The 22691-nt window shown below is 32.7% G+C and overlaps 2 protein-coding genes across 8 annotated transcripts in view; one reads left to right on the top strand and one right to left on the bottom strand.

Annotated features, from left to right (window-relative positions):
• Positions 1–22691, top strand: part of LOC112463095 — a 93440-nt gene that overhangs the window by 39429 nt on the left and 31320 nt on the right. The window lies entirely within an intron of this gene.
• LOC112463093 (glutamate receptor ionotropic, kainate 1) overlaps positions 1–22691 on the bottom strand; it is a 146589-nt gene that overhangs the window by 9659 nt on the left and 114239 nt on the right. For 6 of the 7 annotated variants that reach the window (XM_025029275.1, XM_025029273.1, XM_025029279.1 and 3 more), the window contains exons 9-13: positions 14186–14389; positions 13220–13423; positions 10048–10152; positions 9265–9522; positions 467–664 (exon numbers count right to left, since the gene is read on the bottom strand). In XM_025029275.1, coding sequence (XP_024885043.1) covers positions 467–664; positions 9265–9522; positions 10048–10152; positions 13220–13423; positions 14186–14389 — 969 coding nt within the window. Of the gene's footprint in view, positions 1–466; positions 665–7463; positions 7602–8170; positions 8351–9264; positions 9523–10047; positions 10153–13219; positions 13424–14185; positions 14390–22691 lie in introns of all 7 variants that reach the window. The other variant, XM_025029280.1, reaches the window with a different exon arrangement.

The following is a 22691-nucleotide window of genomic DNA, read 5'->3' on the forward strand; positions in this document are numbered from 1 at the left end:
AAAAAGTTAATATTGTATTGAAAGAGTCAATCTTCTTCTTACTCGCGAATCAGATATTTTTATTTTGAAAATGGTCGAGTTTTGACATTGTTAGTATTAAATTTAGAAACTTTTTGCTCATTATTTTGTTAATTCGTTCATTTTCCTGAAGGAAAAATGGCACAGATGGAATAAAATTTACAGAAGCGGTATTTTCGTTTAATTATAATATAATCTTTTTAAGAAACATTATAAAACACAATCCAAAAATATATCAAATTTATTATTAGTATATATTACGTCAGCAGATTTACTAGATATATACACATTTTTTAATTTCAGCGTGAATATAATATGATAATTTGCGTTTTAAAATGTTATTAAATTTTTGCTAATTTAAAAAGTCGGTGTCATATCGTCCATTATGAGATTTATCATTATTCTAACAACAAAAACAATTCATTCTTTATGATTTTTTTACACTCACTCTGAAGAACGTCTTCGTACTTCCTCCCTCCAAAGTGCCGTAAGATATCTCGGTTTGTTCCGCGAGATCAGCGACATTCTCGATCGGCGTTATCATTCTTTCCACCGTTAGGAAAGCGGCCAGATTTGCAGTATAAGAGGAGATGATGATTAGCGTGAAGAACCACCAAATGCCGCCTACTATTCTCGTACTAGTTGCCTGATAACGAGGATTTAATCCGTATTCATTTCGAATAATCTTAATAAATTTCTTATTTAACAACTTCATGGGTATTCTAATTCGACGATATTGAATTATCTGGAAATCAATTAACAACAAATTAAATTCCGCTTTGCAAATGTTATTAATTTAGCCCATATTTATTATTCCTTTTTACATTAAAACGTTAATTCGTTATTCGCGATTGAGAAGTTTAGAGATATAATCATAAATTCTCACGAATATATATGAATTGTGTGTGAATTTATTTCCAAATTAAAGTATTGATTAATTTTAATAGTCTCTTTAACTTTCTGTAGGGATGTGGGAAATAAATTTTCTGTGACAGTATTAATATACAATTTCATGCGTTTTCGAACAATCATCAGGTGATATCGATATAATATATTTTCTTGTGCTCTCCAGGCAACGGAGATTGTTTAGCTCAAGTGTCAATCAAGTATCAATAGTACCGAAATCAAATTGTTGTAGATGCATGAAAGAAATATCCGTTTAAAATTTTAGTAGGCTCTTTCAAATGTATAAAATGTATAAATCACTTGATATATATTTGCACTACGGGGCAGATACTTTTCGCCTCTGTTACGAAGGACCGTAAGGAGAATCGAAGATCGATCGAAAACGCATCAGAACATATCGGGGTGACAAGGTCGATTTAAAATGCAATTCCGACGAAAAATTCCTCACAGCAGTCGAAGAATGCAATACGAGGTCTCATTTAGAATTCGCTGCTGGGATATTTCGATCCATTAATGGCGAGGCCGACGATCACGGAAACGATCGTCGAATGTAGAACACCCATGAATGATTCTCTCATTCTCGTATTACGCGGCGCCTGCCGCTCGGAAATTGAGAGAACGGTTTTAATTCTACCGCGCGGTAATATTCTGCGAAAAAGTTTGCACGGTATAACCCGCGTATTCGGGATGTGTTTAAATTATACGCTGAATATAATGTCTGTTTTTTTGCAAGTGTTTGTGTGGAATAGCTCTTTTAGGAACGATGTATTCGAGCGAGTTGCTTGTTATCTATATCAATGGGAGAAATTTTCTTGTGCGCGCATATATATAATTACGCGCACATGTCTACGCGCATATATATCTATGCCCATACGCGAAGACATTTAAAGCGTAAAACATATTATTATTTGCAATATTACATTCTCTCTCGCTCTGAATGCTCAACCGCGATTCTCCGGTATCCGGCGCATCTGGCTGATATGAAGCATAATTTGCCGACACTCGAGACAGTCGCAACGACAACCCCGCATGTACATACGTGCCACCAGAGTCAATTGGCATCACATGATGTATCATAGATATTTACGTTTCCATATGAGATTCTACTCTCCTAGCTGTTTCGCACATTTAAAGTTATGATTTTCTCTTATTTAGTGATATTTGTTGAATGAATATATTTACAAAGTTTATGTGTATATAAGCGTATACAATATACATATAACGACTTAAGCTTTATTTAAATATTTGCTAATAAGCGTATAGTATACTGTACAATACTATACAATGTTACATATTATACAGTAGGAAATTGAAACAGGAAATCTATCAAGAGTAGATCTAAGTCGCACTTATTTAGCATTATTTTAAGCCGGATCTACAGATCAAGCAAACGAGCGCGAACAAACATGAATAATTCAATACTCACGATGCCGTTTGCACTCGTCGAAGCAAGTTCATTTGTACTTATCCGTGCTCGTTTGCTCGGTCTGAAAATCTAGCTTTATACATATATTTCCGAATCTTTAAAATGATATTATTTTATTTGCTTTTTGTTTGAAACAGGAATATATCTTAAAATTTATACGTCGTGGCAAATGAGCGAAAAACTTCGTGTTTGGTACATATTAAATAATGGTGCATATGTCATGATTTGTGAGTTTAGATGAGTTTATGTCGCGATGAGATATAACGAAATAATAAACGAACGTATATATGCTGCAAAATAATGTCCTGCTAATGAAGTTATTATTCATGTCAAAGTTAATGTCATTAAGCCGCACATTTAGCTATTTTTCCTATTTATGTAATGTACGTCATTTTAAATATTTACTACTTTTATACAAGAATACATAATTCAGGAAACTAATTGTTTGTTTGGTTAAATAATACATCTCAATGTGCATTTCAAGTTATTTATCTAAATTTTCAGCAGTTTACGTCGGGTAATATCGCAACAGGTATATTAAATACAATGTACAATGTGTATATAGCTTGTACTCTAATTACTTTCGTCAGTGTAATAGAAACGGATGACGCGGCGAGGACGCGGAAATTCGTGAGATATCACGGCGAACATTCTCAGGCGAGATACGCTGAGGACATGTAATTGTTTTCACGGACATCGTCGCTTAGTGTAAACAAAACCTCCTTTCTATACTGCTGTTAGCATTGTTAGGGAAACAATACCAGCTCGAATCTCACCGTGAAACCTCGCGAAATTCCATGCTCTACAACAGATGATCACGTAAGACGCTGCTGTATTTCCAGGAAATTTTTAAAAGCAGCAATTATCATTTAGCACAGATAAATATCTCAATGCAATATCTATTTTTTACGAAACTAGTACCATAAAAGCACAACTGCAATGATTAACACATTGTATAATATAGTATATATAGATATCTATATGTCTTCAAGATAATCAGCAAAATATGAGTCGTAATCTATTTGCAAGCAAATAGGAATTTTTTTTGCATCTTATTGTCCTAAATGTTTTATTAGACTTTATATAATAATAGAGAGAAAGAATTTTAACAGATCCAAAATGTTCTTTCTACTAGTTCTGTTTTTTAGTAACACTTTCTTGCTTTTATGTGACGTGAAATATGGCGCAAGAAACTTGGAAAACACCGTTGAATGCTGCAGGAAGAATTTCCGCAGAAGTCAGTCGCGTAAAAGTGAAGAATTGAACGTTGAACTTATTGAGAATTTACTAGAAGCTACTTTTATATCACGCTTCTTGCATACAAAAATTATTGCTTCTTAATCCATTGTGACATTAGCTCGAAGAACCGAAATCTCAACGGATTTGATCGATTATTTTTACAAAGTGTTATGCACCTTGGTATTAAAAATACGGAGGAAAACTATTTCAATGTATCGTGTCAATATATACTATATTATACGCCTTAATTGCAAATATATAAACTATATTATACAAAATAATATTGTGTAATATAAAACAATTGCATATGTGAAAAACTAATAAAATAGCCATAAAATGAAAAATTAATTTAACAATAATATTGTAATAAAAATGAGATATTCGACATTTTAGGTATAATTATGAAACTAATAAGAAATTGCTATAACATAGACACAAGAAATTAAAAAGTGTTTGACTTATATGTGCATGCAGGGCTGATATTCGTTTTCTGATTAACTTTTTGATATTTGTTGTTATGGATTATATAGATAATAATTCTGTAAATTAGTGTGCTTGTTCTTTAAGTTTCATTCGCAGTGACAAAAAAATAAAGCTTGATTAGAATTGATACTCATTTAATGATTCATATGATTATGGTGTATGATTTGTGTTTACCGAATTGTTATTATCTTTAGAATTAACTATGTATCTTACACAAAAATTAGTTTTTGATTATTACAGAACTTGATAAGTTATATTGCTTAGCAAATTTTTAAACATTCGTATAATGCAACTAAAGGTCGTTGGGTCGTAAATGAAATTATATAAAATTTCAAGAGAAAAGCTTTACGTGTGCAAGGTCCATTTCGTTTTTTAATCTTTGTAAGTACAGTACGAAAAAGAAAGGTATGGCGCGAATAATGACGCAGCTCCTTTCACTCCGAATGCTTCCATTGTCCATGATAGCAATGCCAGTGCCGTCCCAGTTCATATCTCGCGGATACTTTTCTCGCGATTGACGGAACTCTATACAATACTGCACGTATTATACGACAACTGAAAGCCAATTGCGCACTATTCTGTATTGCTGACATTTTTTATCTTATTCCCATCGTATTATACACAGCATCCATATAAATAAAAATCAAATGTCGAAAGAATAATAATTTTTCAAAGCGGAATTATGAAGACGAAAAAAACTATATTTTCTTTGTGAGAGATATTTCATATTTTATGATACTTGAATAATGTGTATTCTGGATATTAATAAGAGACAAGAAGATAAAATTGTTAAGATTATATATAATAGCTTTTGAGTTACAAATGATAAAAGTTAGCTAAAGGTATTGTAGCATTTTATATGTTTAGGCTCATAGTTGTACTTCCACGTATATTTATTTGTCATTTTTTATTAATTTTTGCAATTTAAATGGTAGTTTTTATTTTTAAATACTAATTGCAAGATATCAGTTTTATAATTTATAGAGCAATCTCGCAAGTACAAATAAGTAATATAAATATAAATCCTCTTCTAAAAAGGAGATGTGAAGTTTATTGTTGCCGCTTTTCCGCGATGCCGATTGGTTCTCTTGCTGCGCTTACTTCATTTGCAGCTGTCATTGTATATTTTGACAGTTGTGTATAATAGGGTTAATAGTGAAATGTTAAAGATAAATAGCGCGCGCGTAGCGCGCGTCTGTAGTGTCTAGTTATATAAAAGTATTATGAATAATAAGACAAATAACATAAAAAGTAATATAGAAGTAACATAAATATATAAAAATGCATTTCATAAATAATGTTATTTCGCAAGTATTAGTATCAAGCACACACGGATTAAAGTTTATTGTGCATAGATTTTTTATTCTTGATTAGATAAATATTAAAACAAAAGAAACAAGTTAAAATAATACTACATACAAAGTATCAATATTTTAAAAATATGACTCTTTTATTTACATTTTCTTTCTCTCTTATATTTATCTCTCATGAACAATAAAGAAAAATTGATGGATTAATTAATCTTGTTTCTTTATTTTCTCATCTATTTCTTTCTCAAATCATCCAAGATTAAGTATTATACAAATATTATAAAAATTTTTTTAAATAAAGGCATGTATTATTAACATAAATAAAAGAATGACAAGAAATATTTGTCATAAAGCAAAAACGCGCTTATAATTAGTTAATTGCTATTTATTTTTTAATTCTTGTAAAGCGTTAATTTTATCGACATTCTTATAATCTATCTATTCATATTTATTGATAATTTAATCATTTGAGATAATATGGCAGGCATTAATTATTTCGTCGTTGAATAAAAAAGTTTTATAAAAATGATCTCAGAGTTACTTTATAATTAATATTCAGCATAAGTTACTCTATAATTAATATCCAGAATAAGCGATTGTACTGTTATAATCTGTAAATGGTGCACCTTGTATATCAGGAATAACTGTAATCCGTGTATTTATTATTGCACGGAATATAATCATTTTTTCTTTTGCTATAATTATGTTGCATATGTTTCCTTATTATATTTAGAAATAATATCGCGTAAAATTACAATTGTTGTATGCATTTTGCATTTCTTGTATTCAAAGTTTCTTTTAGTTTTGTTCGATGCTATTTATTTAACATTACTGTTATGGCATATACTCATATAGTGTCTTTGTGCGTTTGACATTTATTTGCTTTTCTTCTTGAAATACGCGTTGAATTTCACGATTCATACAAGTAAAACTACTTAAAAATTGTACGTTTAAATGAGATTTGCGGCATTTTATATGCGACTAGTAAAAATATAATAGTGTGTTTATGGAACAGACATAAATTTGCGTTTACACATTCTCTTTCCCACACATATATTTTATTAAAATATAGAAAATATAGATCAATTTTCAATTCTTTCGTTTACATTAAATTAAAGAGATATATTTGGAATCAATGATAATTTTATAACGTAGAAAGATTTATATGCACTTGATGTAAGAAAGTAGAAAATACGTGTTTAAATTGGATTAGTTGAGAGATCCCAAGAAAAATTGCTCTTGGTTTTATCGATTTTTATATTTTTTTTATTTTCCGCAAGATATGCCCAAATCTAATAGTTTTCTCTTACTTTTCGAGGCATGTTAGTACGTGACTGAATATAGCGAGTAATTTCCAAGCATGGAAAGAAAATTGCTTTTTCTAGACGTAAATGTAGAAGCAAAAAAAGGAACAGACCGATAACGCGAAAGAAGGATTCGGTGCGTCGTAATTATTTCGTAACTAAATCTAGTGGTTTTTCTTTGACTGCTAATGCTGTCAGAAATTAATCCAAGAAAGAGAAAAGAAGAATATGATTATATGATTTATATTAAATATTATACAAAAAACTATGCAGTTATATTATATAAACTATATACTCTCTTGACAAACTTTATATCCATTTCTCCTTTAAACATTTATAGCAAATACAGCTTTTTAATATGTCATATCTTTATAGATTTTCATAAAAAGAAAATTTCTGTGAAGAGTCGTAAAAGTTTCTGGATCAACATTTTTATACATGTAATAGAAGTACGGTACAGAAATGACCTATTTTACTTTATGTTTTGATCGAGATCTGAGGGAATCGTGGTGAAATAATTTATCACTCTCCAGTCCTACTTAAACGAGTGTTTTGGTGCCGTAAAAAATTTCAGAAGAACGTTTAAAACTTATTCGTGTTTAAATCACGTGGTTCTCTTTAATTAGTGCCGCAAAAGTTAATCGTTTCCCGATACGAATTTCTGGAAGTCCGACAAGTAGGCTACTGCCGAGGAAAGTAATTACATACATGTTTATTGATAAAAAAAGGAATGTTGTTTCTTGGGACGCGTTTGACTCTCTGTGGTGGCACGTTTACCTTAGGGTTGAGGTCGCTGCCCTGTTGCATTAGTGTGCCGACCGTAAACCAAAAACTGTTGGCCAGGCTGAACTCGTTGACTGTTGTCAGTAGAGGAATGTCGTCGCTGTCCGGATCCAAGGCGCTCATGTGACTGCCCTGATGACAATGCGATGATCCCCCCCGTCGAGTGGTGCAGTTTCAAAAATAATTACACTAGTTGTACTTAACTTACAGCTTTCTGTACATTACATACTTTTTATATATTGCTCTATACTATTGTATGCAGACGTTGGTCATGATATAAAAGACTGAAAATAAAGGTGCGAAATAACTTTGAATTTTTACGTAAATAGCATCTTTTTCAGAAAACAAAATTTTTCCTTTGCATAAAGTGTATCTACTCTCTTGGCGAAGAAAAATGTTACATTAAAAGATACGTTGTTGCACATATATTAACTAATCGTTTTTTATTCGTTTAATATTTATATCTTACAAAATCGCAAGAAATAAGGTTCGGTTACAAAAATTACGAAGTATTATGGATTTTTTAAATCAATTACTGAAGTGTAGTATAAGTATGTATTTTAGAAGTATTTTAGCTAGTTATTTTAGCTAGTTAAATTATAGTTAAAATACAGATAATATTTAAAAGAATCCTCTGTGCTTTGTAATTTAAATATAATTGATCAATTGATTTTTTTTCACACCACTCGACGTGAGCCTACCTGCAAAGGGCATTTGCAGCTTGGGCAGGGGGGTGGCTCTACCCACTCGTAGGGTGAGAATCTTGCCACTATCCATATCGTTAAGGAAACCACCACGTAAGCGCCTAACAAGGACAACCAGATCTCCACGGCGAGGGGAGTCATGAACGAGAAGAGCCGCGGTGGCGTGCGTTTGGTCACCTGAAGCATTGACGTTTATCATTACTAATCTTCAAGAATTGACTTGATCGACCTTGATTCGATATCGAAGACGAGATTACGATGTAATTTCGTGAAATGCAATGACGCGCTCGTTCACGTCCAATTGTCATGTATAGTTCCTTGCTGAAAAATAATTCAAATTTGCGAGCCGCTTACAACTCTCGCGCTGTTTTCTTGCACAATATCCAGTCTCTCAAATGGCTCGAAAGACGATTCTTTATTTCGACGGAATTACGGGAACGTATTATTCTCTGGCGCGTCGAGCGGAACACAATAGCGGTGCACTCTGAGTGCAATCGCCGTACGTGCTGCTTTATTTTTTAACGAGAGATCGCTAACGCCGTGGAAGGTAATTGAGATTGGATTTTAAGACGAACAATTCATTGCCACGATAAAGAAAACAAACAATAGCCCATTCTAAATAATCTACTTAAAAAATTTAAACGTCTTTAATCTGTTTACGAAGAAGATTAACGCGTTCTGATCTTTTTTAGTTCCGAAAGCGAAGTGGAGAGAGAGAGCGCGACATCCTTTATAAAAGATTTTACAATATTATCGTATAACAATATTGCTGCAAGATTTTCCTCGATTGTTTTGCCCGCAGCTTTAGCGAGCATTCCTGTAATATTGCAAATATATGATTCGTAACATAAACAGATATAAACGAATTGACGTGCACCCTGCAAACAGACATCTACTGTTTGCACTCCGGCGAGATGATGGATTTATGTGCGCGCTGCCTCGTGAACGGGGTTCCGTATAACGCTCGGAAGTGAGAGAAACTGGCGAGCATGTCGGATGAGAGATGTCCCGACGGTGAACGGTGTAGTCGATGAGTACGCGAAGGAAAACGGTAGAAGTAGTCCAATGGTGGAGCACCTCGTTGAGTGTACCTTAGGGTTGAGCCCGCTGCCCTGCCTGAGGAAGGTGCCGGTGATGAACCAGAAACTGTTGCTGACGGTAAACTGGTTTTCGACCACGTCGCTCTCAGCCAGACACGGATGCGGATTGTTCCACTCGTACGGGCTGAAGCGCGCCATCACGAAAAGGGTGAAGCTCACTAGCATGTAGGCGGCGAGCACGTAGAGCCAGATCTCGACCGCCAGCGGATTCATGAAGGAGAAAAGCCGTGTCGGCTGACTGGACGGCACCTAAATTACGTCACGCTACGATTTTAATTAAAACGGATCCCGTTTCGTGGTGCGACGCGACGCGACGCGGCACAGAGCGGCACGACGCTGCGGGCCGACACGAGTCAACATTCACGGTGATCCTGGGCATTCAAAGGCTCTCTTCGCGAGTATATTCGTTGAAGAAAGAGAATTCGCGCGGTGCAGATTATTTGACGAATTAATTTCTTTCTCGCATTTAAATAAACGAATTAAAGTCACGTTGAATTATACAAATTCATCTTGCGTATATTGATATTACCGTGGACTAATTAAAGCATCTATTTACGTTCCTCATTATTCAGTAGGTTATAATGACATGCTCGTATGAAAATCACTTTTGTTAATTTATGTTAATGCAATGCATAAACTGAAATATAATCAAGAGTTAAACGTTAGAGACATAGACACGTATACTTTGATGAAAAGGTAATAGATGGTAATCATCGTGTCGCATGCATATGTAATTAAAAAGAAAATTACGGCTGATGCACAGTGTTAACTCACCTTAAACAAGATTCCAATTCCGAGATTCATAAATGGCTTGGTGAAGTCTATTACGCTTTCCCTGGCATAATTAATTGTCATGGAGGCAACCGCTAGATCCGCTCTCTGAAAGAATTACAGTATCCAAGAGAATTAAAGAAATTTAATTTCCTTGATAAAGTTGAAGTTGAAGCCATATAAAAACAAAGATGATTATAATGCGGGAAACAGTAGGAATTAATATCGCACAAAAAGCTTTTATTAAGAAAGATATCTAAATCGTTCGTATATAGAATGCTTTCTCTTGGACAGATAAAAATAATCAAGGCATATCACCGAACTTTTATACCGAGCAAATGTATTTTTTATAATACATAAGTGCATTGTGAATGAGAGCATTAAATTACTGATAAACCTGCTTCGTTGCATATTTATCTTGTGAAATAGTGAATGAATTTTTTATGAGCGTGAGTTATGTGCGAGCATCGCGAACTATGAAACATCATTCGTGTCATCTTCCGTTTTAAAATATCCACCTACGGTTTCGTAGGTTTCCAGGTTAAGGCGTCATCCCTTTTCACAAGAGGTAGATTGCTTTGCATGTTTTATAAACCGCTGATCTTCGCTATTCAGAGTACGCTAGGAAGAAGAAGTTGCGAATTTTGTGAGGTGCACGTTTTTTTTCGTCTCTTTGCATCTTGTGTTTCAAATTAACGCGAGTTGCGCGAATTTTTAATAACAAGCAATTGTGATTTTTCCACGACAAATTTTTTTTCGAGAAAGCTAAAGTTATATATTAAATTATTCCTCTTTCTTTCTCTGTCGCTCTTTCCTTGTTGTGTGCAATATGTTTTACAATATTTTACATAGTAGAATTACATAATGGAATTTGCAATAGCAAAATATATAGATATGGTTAAAAAAAGACTAACAATAAGTGATATCACGTATATTACAACCAACAAAGTTGGTCATAAGAATGTCCAAAAGCAATTCCGTAAATGTTATGTACTAACATTATCAGCAACAAATGCTTGAAGTATTTGTCGAATGAAAGCAAAGCATTATCTCGGACAGAGAAGCGCGTATTATATGTATGTATAATATATGACAAAATATATTCAACGAATCGTATTCGCAGCAATCGCACGCATGTATCAAATAATCTTGCACACGAACAGTAATATGCTTCGGAAAACGGCTGAATATTTGTATTATTAACTACATCCATTTATATCTTGTTCACGAATAAAATGTTATTGCAAATATTAAATTTTTATCTGGCCGTTAATGGATTCTTTTTTTAGTATAATATTACATTGTGTGTCTATGTATCAAAGCTTGAATCGTACTATTGTTAAAAAATCAATATTTTTAGAACTACAAAACCAAATCCGGACGATTTATTTTTACGCTAATAATACTTTTGCATATAGCTTGTATTTGTGCGCGCGATTTTTTCACGAATAATATGCGTTTTTTCGCGTACGTCCATTTCTTTGTATATCGCGCTCTTGCGTTTTTATCTCGTTCCGATGATAACACTTTAAATCTAATAAAGACTCTCTTTTTAGAAATTTCCGCTTTCCGACGCATTACGTTTACTGGTAGTGTTCTCCATTTTTTCGTTGAAGATTTGCATGTGTATCAACATGTATTCTCTCCCTGCTACTGGCTACTTAAATCGCAAAGAAACAGTGCGAATAGAGAATTATTTCTCCTCGGTAACGAAAAGACAACACTTACTTTCTTCTGGATATATTGATATATACAAGTGCAAAAAGGTCAGAATTATAATCAAAATTCGAAGAAAGTGTTGATATTGAAAAAGCATTGGGATCATTTATTCTAAATCTTCTTTATTTCAATTGTTAATAGATTTTTTGTTAACAGAAGGAAAATAAGAGTAATGAAATAATTATTATTAATTTTATTTCTATAATTATAACAAATTATAGCAAATTATAATAATAGTAAATTTTCTCCAGGCAAACATTATTAAAAATAATAATGTAAAGTTAATAATATTTTATAAGTAAAAATATTTGTGAGCTTTATACTGACAATTTAGTTGCAAACTTGCATCACTGGCGTTACTTTATTGTCCCAATGGAACTAAACATCGAATGAAATTTGATTATAGATGTAACACATTTCTGTTATCTTGATTATTTTTTTAACTGATTAAAAAGCGTGTATTGAACTATTGAAATATTGATGCATTGTTAATTTGATCACACACATCGCGTGTTCCAATTTAATAATTGTGTTATTGCAACGATTAATTAAATTTTAATTTGTTGTGGAAATTATGCGAATATTGCGTGCGCGCCTACTCGATCATGCAGACAATAATGGATCGGCGGCATAGATTAAATTCAGAAGACGCTCGGAGGCGCATATATCAAACTTTGATTTTAATAACTGCACAATTTTACAATTCAAATGATAGGGAGCAACATCTGCGAGCTGATCTATGAATCGAAATATCAAATATCGTCGTTCGGTCATGAGAAAGATGCTTAATCTAGGTAATTCTTGTATCTGACTACAGGCGTAATGAAATTCCTAGCGGGATGGATTTATTGCGACACGTGGAAATTTACTTTGCTTTGCATATAAAATCGGCCTCTTGGGTCGCGCGCGCGTGTACCTATTCTCCTACCTCGATATTTCTCCTAATATAACATGCTTCCGTAATTTCAACAACACTATTAACACATTGCGGTCTACATTAATTTCAATAACGAAAAGAATATTAATATTCGCCATTATTTTCATATTTTTACTAACACAACTATCGCGATTTTTGCCATTCAGAATATTCTATAACAATTTGGAAAATGAAGTTTACCAGCTATATCATTCGTTGTTTCTAGTATAATTAAAAAAATTTATGAAGAATTACTATCAGCTATTTTATTCATATTTATGCAGACATTTAGTTACTCGTGTACACCCTGATTAATTTTCATCTTACCATGTTCAAATTTTTTTCCGATTTACGCAACGTTGACAACGCAACACTTTTGTGTGTAAATTTTAATTAACTCACTGCATATTAATATCAAATTACTTATATCTCAGTTATCGCCATGTTATATACGTTTATATCATTCCTTATGTTATGATATTGAATCATATCGCAAGTTATCGTAAGGAAGGGAAACAGGATCTGCGCATTCTGTCTTACCTTGTCCATGAGTTCGCGAACGATTCCATTCCACTCTTTTGTGTCAGGATCGTACACGCCGTACATGTGATCGGGCACCAATTTGATTGCGTATTGGAAACCGACTTGGCCGGCGATCCACTTGAGCAGATCGATGCAGAAGCCCTCGAATCTCGCGTTACCAGTCAAATTCTTGTCTTCTTTTACCATGACGTAGGGTCTTTCCTGCGGAAGATTGGATCCCACTGATAGATCGTAGAATTGTGCTCATCGTGACAGGGGTAGGGCAGAAGCAAACCCTTAAAAGTTCTTATTTCCACATGAGATGGCCATATGAAAGGAAGAGGATGGGAAAGAAGCGGCCATTCAATACGAATATATAGCACTTTGATCGCTTGTCCCTCAAACATTTCCTTTTCCCGACGCCACCATGAATTTTTCATTTTTCTGAGAATACACAATAACGCCGATAAAACGTTCTCTCGACCAACTAAGATTTTTCCTTGATACGACAATCCGTGATTTTACTGTTTTCTTTGCTTGAAAATCCTGCAAATTGCCCCTAAATTTTTTTATTTTTGCGAAAACAATAAAGTAACATTAAATCAAATTACAAATTTTTTGTATTTTTAACACATCGTGAAGATAGAATTAATCAAGTTACCAAACAAAATTCCTGTATTTTATTTATTATATGCGATTATTTTGGGATCAACTTTATATAAAAAAAATATATATAAATCAAATAATTTAACAAACTTCGTACAATTTACAGGTCGCTTATAAATACACTTATAAATACACGTTGAAGTTGTTATCTAGCTTAAATGTTGACATTTCGCGGCATATAATAAACATACTCGACTCCATTTAGCGCAGCTTTCATATCACCATGTGATCCATACTCGTGCCGTATCTTGCTTAATGATTAATTCTAACGCTACGAGGGTCGCAAACGTGACTAAATTAGATATAAGGTATCATTACCTCTCTCGTCATTACCACGAGCGTAATGTTGGTCGTCGTGGTCTCGTAAAAGGCGTCTAAGTCCGTGATGTTAATGCCAGACCCAGATTTCCATTCGCCGACTTTAACGAGCTCCTCTTTTTTCAGTTTTAAGAGGTCCAGCTTGAAATTATTTCTCTTTCCTTCATTGAACTCAATATGTCCGGTTAGTCCGTGTAAGCCTGCCTGCAACAGAAACACTCGTATAAGTGTAAATTCGAATCGATTAGATTTGTCCATTAGAATTTCGCGATAAGTAATAAATAAATGAAGACATGTCTCTCATTTTTATTGTTGATATTTTTGATTATTGATATTGCACGAGTAAAATTTAAGCTTTCGTACAACAAGAGTGTAGCACGGTTAAACTTTTTGTTTTCATGAAAATGTATGCAGTCCAGCCGTATAATTCTTCAAAGCTTTATATCTCTACTATTTAAATATAGGTGGAATGTCAGAAAAATTGCATTTTTATGTAAATAGTGCGGTCTCTCATGAAGAGATAACAATATCTCCAAGTCGTATCTAATATTTCGAGACTGGATATTGCCACCCAAGCTGACGGTTATAGATAAAACGTGAAGATCGAAAAATAATAAAATTTTTATACGCAACATTATACTCATAACTGTTTAATAACATTTACCGGTCGTTAAATCATGTGCGCGTCTGATTCTCGTTAAATTTATTTTTCCTTCGTGTCCAGTAGCTCACGGACACGCACACACGTACACACGATTCATTGCTGACGGCCTACATTTCCGGATGCATACAGCCGGCGAAATTTTTCGCATTAATTACCGTTTGCGGTCTACCGGCGGTTTGCGCGTAGTTTATTTGATTTACATCTCTTCCTTTTTAGTGTGTGTCCGTTTGCGGGGTTGATGGAATATTTATCCAAAATGCTTCTTTTCAAACTCGACTACTGATTCTACCAGAATAAGATAAGTCTAAAGATTCCGAATTTTTATTTAAATATTTGTATTATTCTGTTGATCAGATTATTAACAGCATACGTTCTCAATGGCTTACGGTTTTATTCAACAAAATATCATTGCTCGTTGTAAACATGTTTTGAATACTATGGCCGGGCTGATATATGCGTGGTCATATCACTTTTTAGACGTATCTCGTGTTTTATTCCACTTGTAATCTGAATTTAATCGGAGGTGATAGCTGTGCGGAATGCGAGTGAGTTTATTACGCAAAAAAGATAAAATAATCGATATCTCATCTACATTGAGAAAATTCAACTCAATTCGGTCGGATTTTTATGCGAATATTTATCGTTTGTATATTGCTCAATTCATTGCACACAATAGGAATAAAGTCCAATCTATAGGAAAATAATTCAATTGTTGCATACAGGTTTTTATATTTTTCTGAAAAAAAAAACCTCATACACATATATAAAAGACTATTGAAAATATACTCTATTATTGAATGTATAATGAGCCAACTTTTACAGATTAAAGATTGTTGTTTAAAAATTTTAATATAAATATATTTCTATGTTTTTAAAATATATTATTAACGATTTAAAAAAACCACTTTAGTTGTGAGAAAATTATTACATTATTTGAATTATCTCAGCCGTAACAAAAAATGCATCGGATTACAAAGTTTTATGAATTTATGGATTAATTGATGCACTTGTTAACACGATTTGGCAAAGGCCGACGCACAGAAGTATGATGGTTTTCGCTCGTCAGCGCTTTGCGCAGTTAACTCCAATTTTCCAACCTTTTATTTTTACAACCTTTATGATTTTATGAAACGCATTGTTATAAATTATTTCGAAAAAGAAAAATCGTCTTCCATCAACCTGGCAGTCGGCGTGAGAATTTTAGCAGTGATTCCATGACCAGGATTTTTTTCGGGCTGTCAACAGCGGTAGGTACTGCGGATCGCACGCGAATCGATAAATCTCTGCCACGATATCTCGTCAGCAGTAACATCGACGAGCCGGCTTGCAAAATCAAAAATACGCCGATGCTCGCGAAACAAATGGTAAGCGTGCCGGAAGTAACCGGCACGGCGATGCACGCGGTGCCGCATGTATTTTCGCGGTACTCGACGTGCTCTCGCTCGACGAATACGCACGTTAATTACACTATGCATGCGTCGGTGCATCACGCGTGTAACACTATTACATACGCGCGCATTTTACACAACAGAATACGCAGCTCAGGATATTTTGCGGAAGCACGTCGCGATGTACGACTGTAGCTTAAAAAAAGATTTAAAAAATGTGATACAATCATTTATGAAGGATTCGAATATCCGGATGTCGAATATCCGGATTGCTCATCGTTAAATATATTATTTTTATTTTTGTCTTGTTTTTATCAAATATTGTTTAATAAAATATTGTTAGTCGAATTTGGAGAAAATTAAGTTTAATCCGAAGTAGTATAATAATATGTAAAGAGTGTATATTACGTATATTTAAGAATATATATTTAGAATTTTTATTTAATTAAATTAAATTTATTAACATAAATTTTTTTTATTTAAGAGTGTAAATTTTGTATACGATGTACTTATACAAAATCTTGGTATATTTTCCAATTTTCTAATCTTAACGTATTAATCCTTTGTGAGACTATTAGAATTGTTGGTTGGAGCAATATTTTTTTCATTTCATAATATCACTTTTTTAATCTTAATTATTAATTCTTTAATTTTATATATTTAACAATTTATACTGTTATACAAACTTAAATTCACAAGCGTTTTTTGCAACTTTTTGCAACTTTTTCTAAAGAGTTAAATACTTTATACCGGATGAGAATGTGAGAAATTTTTCGTAAAGGATTATAAACATAATATTTAGAAAATCAGAATTCTTTATTGCTATAGGTATCTGCCTTATACTTCGCCAAGGTCACTGTATTTTCATGTCATATAGTATTTATGTACGGAAACTCCTAGCTAGCATTTCCCTCTTACTCGCATTGTGTACACGATGATGGTGAATTGTATTCCCGTCGGCAGCGAACATAAATCCATTTGCTAGCGTTCAGTAACAGAATGTTGCGTTGTTTGCACGTCTGCTTATCTAACTGATGTCGAAAGCATATTAGAAATAAGGCATCATTATTATTGCTGTTACGTTGAGGTAAACGTCTAGTGAACTCGATTGTTGATTATAATTTTATTTTATCGTTTGAATGTTGAAATTTAATAAATTATTGTGTCTCTAGAATAAATAGCCCAGACAGTAGATTTTACATAATTTGCAATAACCGATTCAGCATTTTCATACATATTTTAAATTGGGAAATTAAATAAATTTTAATAGAAATTAAATTAAAACGTATACACAAAACCGAATTATAATTGTGAGCTTTTGACAGCTATTAAATAAAATTTAGACATTATTTCATAACATACATATAAGTTGATAATTTTAATTAAAGTGGAATAAGCGGAATAAAAGTCACGCCATAATGTTATATTGTTTCTCTTAGATATGCCAATTAAATGTGCGATTTGATAAATGCACAATTTCAGATATTTTTTGGAGATTAAAATTTTTTAAATCTTTTTATAGGTATTAGTTTTTACTTCTGACTTAAATTTAATTATAATATAAACTAATTTTTGGTTATTCCTTCCTTCTTTAGTCATAAAAGCACATTCATAGTTCTAATATAAGCATATTTATAGTTTTAAGAGGGATGATATTACGCAATACATTAATAAAAAAAAAATATTCTTTAAATATAACATTTTAGGACAAAAAATAAACGGAACTTTTTGTTTATTGAAATATTATTTTATTGTATTAAAAGCGATATTTACCTTGTCGATATTTATTTTAACCATATTTCAATAAATACATTTTATCCACTTAAAGTTTCGTATTACATATTTTAGTAAATACATTTTACATGTTTTACGTGATCGGCAAAAATAGAAAGCCACTTCTTGAGTTATCCTGTTTTGCTTCATATATATATATATATATATATATTTAATTTATATATATATATATATATATATATTAAAAATAAACATTAAAAAGTAATATATATAATATTTATATATCTATTACTTTTTAAAAAGCATTAATTTTGCTTTATAAACAAAATAAAAATATTAAAACAATGTTGTTTTTATTTTACAAGAAGCATATATAATTATTTTAAAGTTTTACAAAAACTACAAAGTAAGTAGAGGAAGGCGAGCGATAGAACAAATCAGAAGGAAGTTCGAGTCAACTGGATCGATAGCAGATATTATAGAATCGGAAGAGGCCGAAAACGAGCAATATCCCGGAAGGATATAAAAATAGTCCAAGAAGTTAAGAAAAACCCAAAGATTACTGTCAGAGAAATTCAGGAATACATTTATCTTAATGTTTCTGACTGCACTGTACGTCGCAGACTTATTGTTAGTGATGCACGGTTTGCATGCGATCTTTTATCAGCGCTATCAATGAGAAAAAAACGTTTGCAATTTGCTTGGAAGAACGAATATGTCAAACTTTGTTGAATTTCTGGGAAAAAATCTATGGACAGATGAGAGCAAATTCAAGTTATTTGGACAAAAGACTCTCTCTCTCTCTCTCTCTCTCTCTCTCTCTCTCTCTCATATTATTAGAATAATATTGCGGTTTTTTTTAAATTAAAATACTGTATTATCTTAACTTGCTTTTTTATTTTGTTACTCTTAAATACATAATGTTTTAGAAATAAATACAGAATTAAATAAAAAATTGATTTCTTTTTAATTTAAAACATTTAATTAAAAAATAAATTCTTAATTTTAATTATAAAAAAACTGTAATATATATTTTTTATTTTTATAAAGCGAATCAGTTCTATGGATGAGATGTTTTTTTATTTTTACCGTGGTCACTGTATAACGGCTGGTTAATTATTTTATACACTTTGGATCAATTGGTTGTTTCTTATTCACGTGCATTTACTTTGCCCGAGTTCTTTTTGTGCCTCACACACATGTTTCCACACTTTTAGAGTGCTGAAGTGTACCTGGATAGACTAAGCCGCAAAAACCGCCTATACTTCCCGGGGTGCATTAATCTTGTCGCTTTTGCAACAAGTTTTCAGTGCCCAGCTCAGGTTGCTTAAGCGGTATCAGATTTGTAGAGGTTTCTAAGTATAAACTACAAATATGTATAAAATTTGTAAAAATTATAGAGCACACTTAATATCATATATACATTAGCACATTTTATGATGAGAAATGACATTGTATTATAATTATGTCATATAACGAAAATGTTTATTGCATGAAAGAAGATTGCTTAGTGATGAAAAATTTAGATTGACAAGTTAATTTTTTTTTTGTAATAAAACTATCAAGTGATTTTCTGTTTAATTTAAATGCTATGATGGTAATACTGGCATCAAATGTTAAGCTGACCATTATCTGCCTAACATTACCTATAGAAATACGTACGCATTGATCATTTAGCGGATTGCTCATTTATTTACACAGTTATTCACAGAATGGCAGAAACGGTGGACATGATTATTCCGTTAATAGGATATGGTCACGTCGGAAGCTGCCAGTTTCCTGTCGCGTAGGATTTAAATGCATACGCGGAGTAGCAACCCGCGATAGTATATTCGCGCGCGGTATGCTATCTCTTCGCGACACGCTATTTATTACGGATTTAACATGAAAGGAACGTCGATAACGGTGCAGTGACGTTTCGAAAAGTACCACAACCATGAGACGAGAGAGCGTTGATATTTACGAACGAGTGGATGCTACGTGAAAGGAATAGAGCAAGCAGAGTTATCGGAAACTTTCATAATTTCTACGGTGAAGTTCTTTTTCTTTCTTTTTCTTTCTTCCTCTCTCTTCCTTTCCTTTTTCTTTTATTTAGAACTGCGAACATTTCTTTATTGCTTGATAACGTTGTACGATTTAAGCGAGACCCGATGCATTCGGATAATAAAAAGATTGTCTCGCAGGGCGAAACGGTGCTTAAGAAACAGCTTACGTATCGCCATATATCATATTTTCTTCTCCGACAATTGTCGATGATATACGACTAAAAACCCATGAGCGTGCGGTGAGAACATTTTGAAAAATTGTCACGACTCATCGACATTGCCTTCTTTCATTTTTGCACGTTTTCGATTATTCCGGGGATCTGAACTTTCCTACGAGTTTCCAATTTCCTTTACCGTCGTAGAAAAAAAAAATTCTATAATACCGCTGAAAAGAAAACGTTACAGGAATAATTTGCAAGAAGCCATCATTATGTAAACTTATAAATTCCTATATATACGAAACGATGTGCGACGTTAGGGTCGATTCAGACACAGCCGTGCCGTACCCGTACCGTATCCGTATTGTTAACATTAGACATCTGAATCGACCTTTATGCTTTTTATTCCAATGTCGTAACCTTTTTTTTAGCTCAACACTGAGTTTAACATATCAAATTTAAAGTATTGTTTTTAAGACACTGCGAAAGATGTCAGATTAAAAATGAAAATTTGAAAATCCTTGTGAAAGAATATTTAAAATTATTGTAATTAGTTTAATTACTTACAATTGTTAATTTAATTATTTTTCCTTAATGAAATTTAATATTCGGTAATATTGTAATACTAATGAAAATGTTTCCGGAGTTTACTGCGTCTTCTCATCAAAATGTCACGGTATATGATGTGTATACTCTGCACTCGAGTTAATGCTGTTTACGTGAAACGCATTATTGCATAAGCAAATAGCTGTGCAAGAGGTATTGGTCTCTTTGGAAACAATTTCCCAACATGATAGATATCAGCATTATTAATTATACCCTTTGTTTATCAGAAAATGTTTTAATAAGAAATTTATAAATGAGGTTTTTTCTTTGGAGTTGCCACATATAGTCGAGAATGTATATATAATACTATACATATTTTTAATCAGAAAAGTTTTCACGTTACAAATATAAAATTTATTTCAGTCCATATGAAATAAAATAATCGCATTACACGTCAACATTGGAAAAATTATGTTTACACTTGTATGACTTGGTATAACAACTTTTTCGTATCACAACAAAATCAACGTTTTAATTCAGCTTTAGTTTAACTGGGCAAACAATCTTTATTTACTTTTAGCAGACCTAAGAGTAACCTTAAACCGCTCCCCGCATTAGGATTAAAACGCGACTTCCGCTTTTCCTCAACAAACACGCCAACGTAAAAGTTCAAGGATCCTTGGAAGGATTTAAAAGATCTGTATCTTGCAATATCCCAATTTGCAAATTTCAAGTAAATCTCTGCAGATATGAAGAGATTTCTCTGCCCAGATTGTTCATCTGCGGATTATAATGTTTATTATCTACGGCGGATAATAAATTCGGAAAAACTCAAGGATTCCTCGGCTAATAAAAAAATATTTGGATCTGAAAGTTTAAGCTCCGCTTAATTCGTCATTGTCGCATCTAATAGGGAAGTCCTGTGTCGGTTGCACTCGAGTAATAAAACTTGGTCCTCTACATGCGAGATCTAAGTCATGGGTGGCACGTACGCGCGAGTTTACGTACGTGTCTCTCGTATGACGCGGTCGTGCATTTGGGATGGTCGCCGTGCATGGAAAGCGCGACCGTGGTGGCTAAAGGACGAGAAAGCCCCGAGGTGAGGTTTCCGGGATGTAGCTATTTGCTAAATACGTTGTTCAATTATTCATGTGTCAACGTTGCTTTCCTTCCGCTGCTTTCTATACGTTTGCGGCTTATCGCCGGATGACTACCAATCTCTGCGAGACAACGAAGAGCGGCTCTCGATCGTCAAGATGGTATAGCTATTTCCTACAGTTTTCTTCATTTCGGAATTATTTTCGGAACTTGCCGCGAGATCGTAATAAAAGATGTGTGGCATCTCAATGTACGTTATAATCCTTTCATGGTCGAGATAATTTTTTATCTCTAATTTACGAGAAAGAGATTAATTTTTTATTTATGTACATAAATATTCGGTTTTGTTCTGCATCTTATTTTTTAAGAATTATGATAAATTTTCATCATTTGCAAACAAAAAAATCGTCGCCGAGTTTTAAAAGCTTAAAGAGGTCGCAGGAGGAAACGAGATATAAGTAACAGCAAGTTCTTTATGTATATATATATATATATGAACACTAGATATTTAAGTAGAACTTAAATTACTCTAGAGCGTTAAGTCACGTTTAGATAATCAATCTGTGACAGAAAAGATATTTAACAAAAATATTTTAAGGAAAGAATTACTAAGATGTCAATATACCTTATTGTCTTGTTCTTTTAACACTGTTAATTTATATATTTGTGAGACAATAAAATTTAACAAAAAGTCAATGAATTAAATTGTTAAATGTTAACACAATTTAATAATTAATAAGTTTAATTATATAATTATTTTTTATTTTTGAGATATAATTATTGTTTTTATTTATATTTAATATCTTTGTTGCTAATAAAAATAGCTATTAAATGATTTATTTCACTATTCTCTACATTTTGGGAAGGGCAAAT

The sequence above is a fragment of the Temnothorax curvispinosus genome, unplaced genomic scaffold (genome assembly GCF_003070985.1).
Source record: "Temnothorax curvispinosus isolate PA1 unplaced genomic scaffold, ASM307098v1 QBEX01013028.1, whole genome shotgun sequence".
NCBI lineage: Eukaryota > Metazoa > Arthropoda > Insecta > Hymenoptera > Formicidae > Temnothorax > Temnothorax curvispinosus.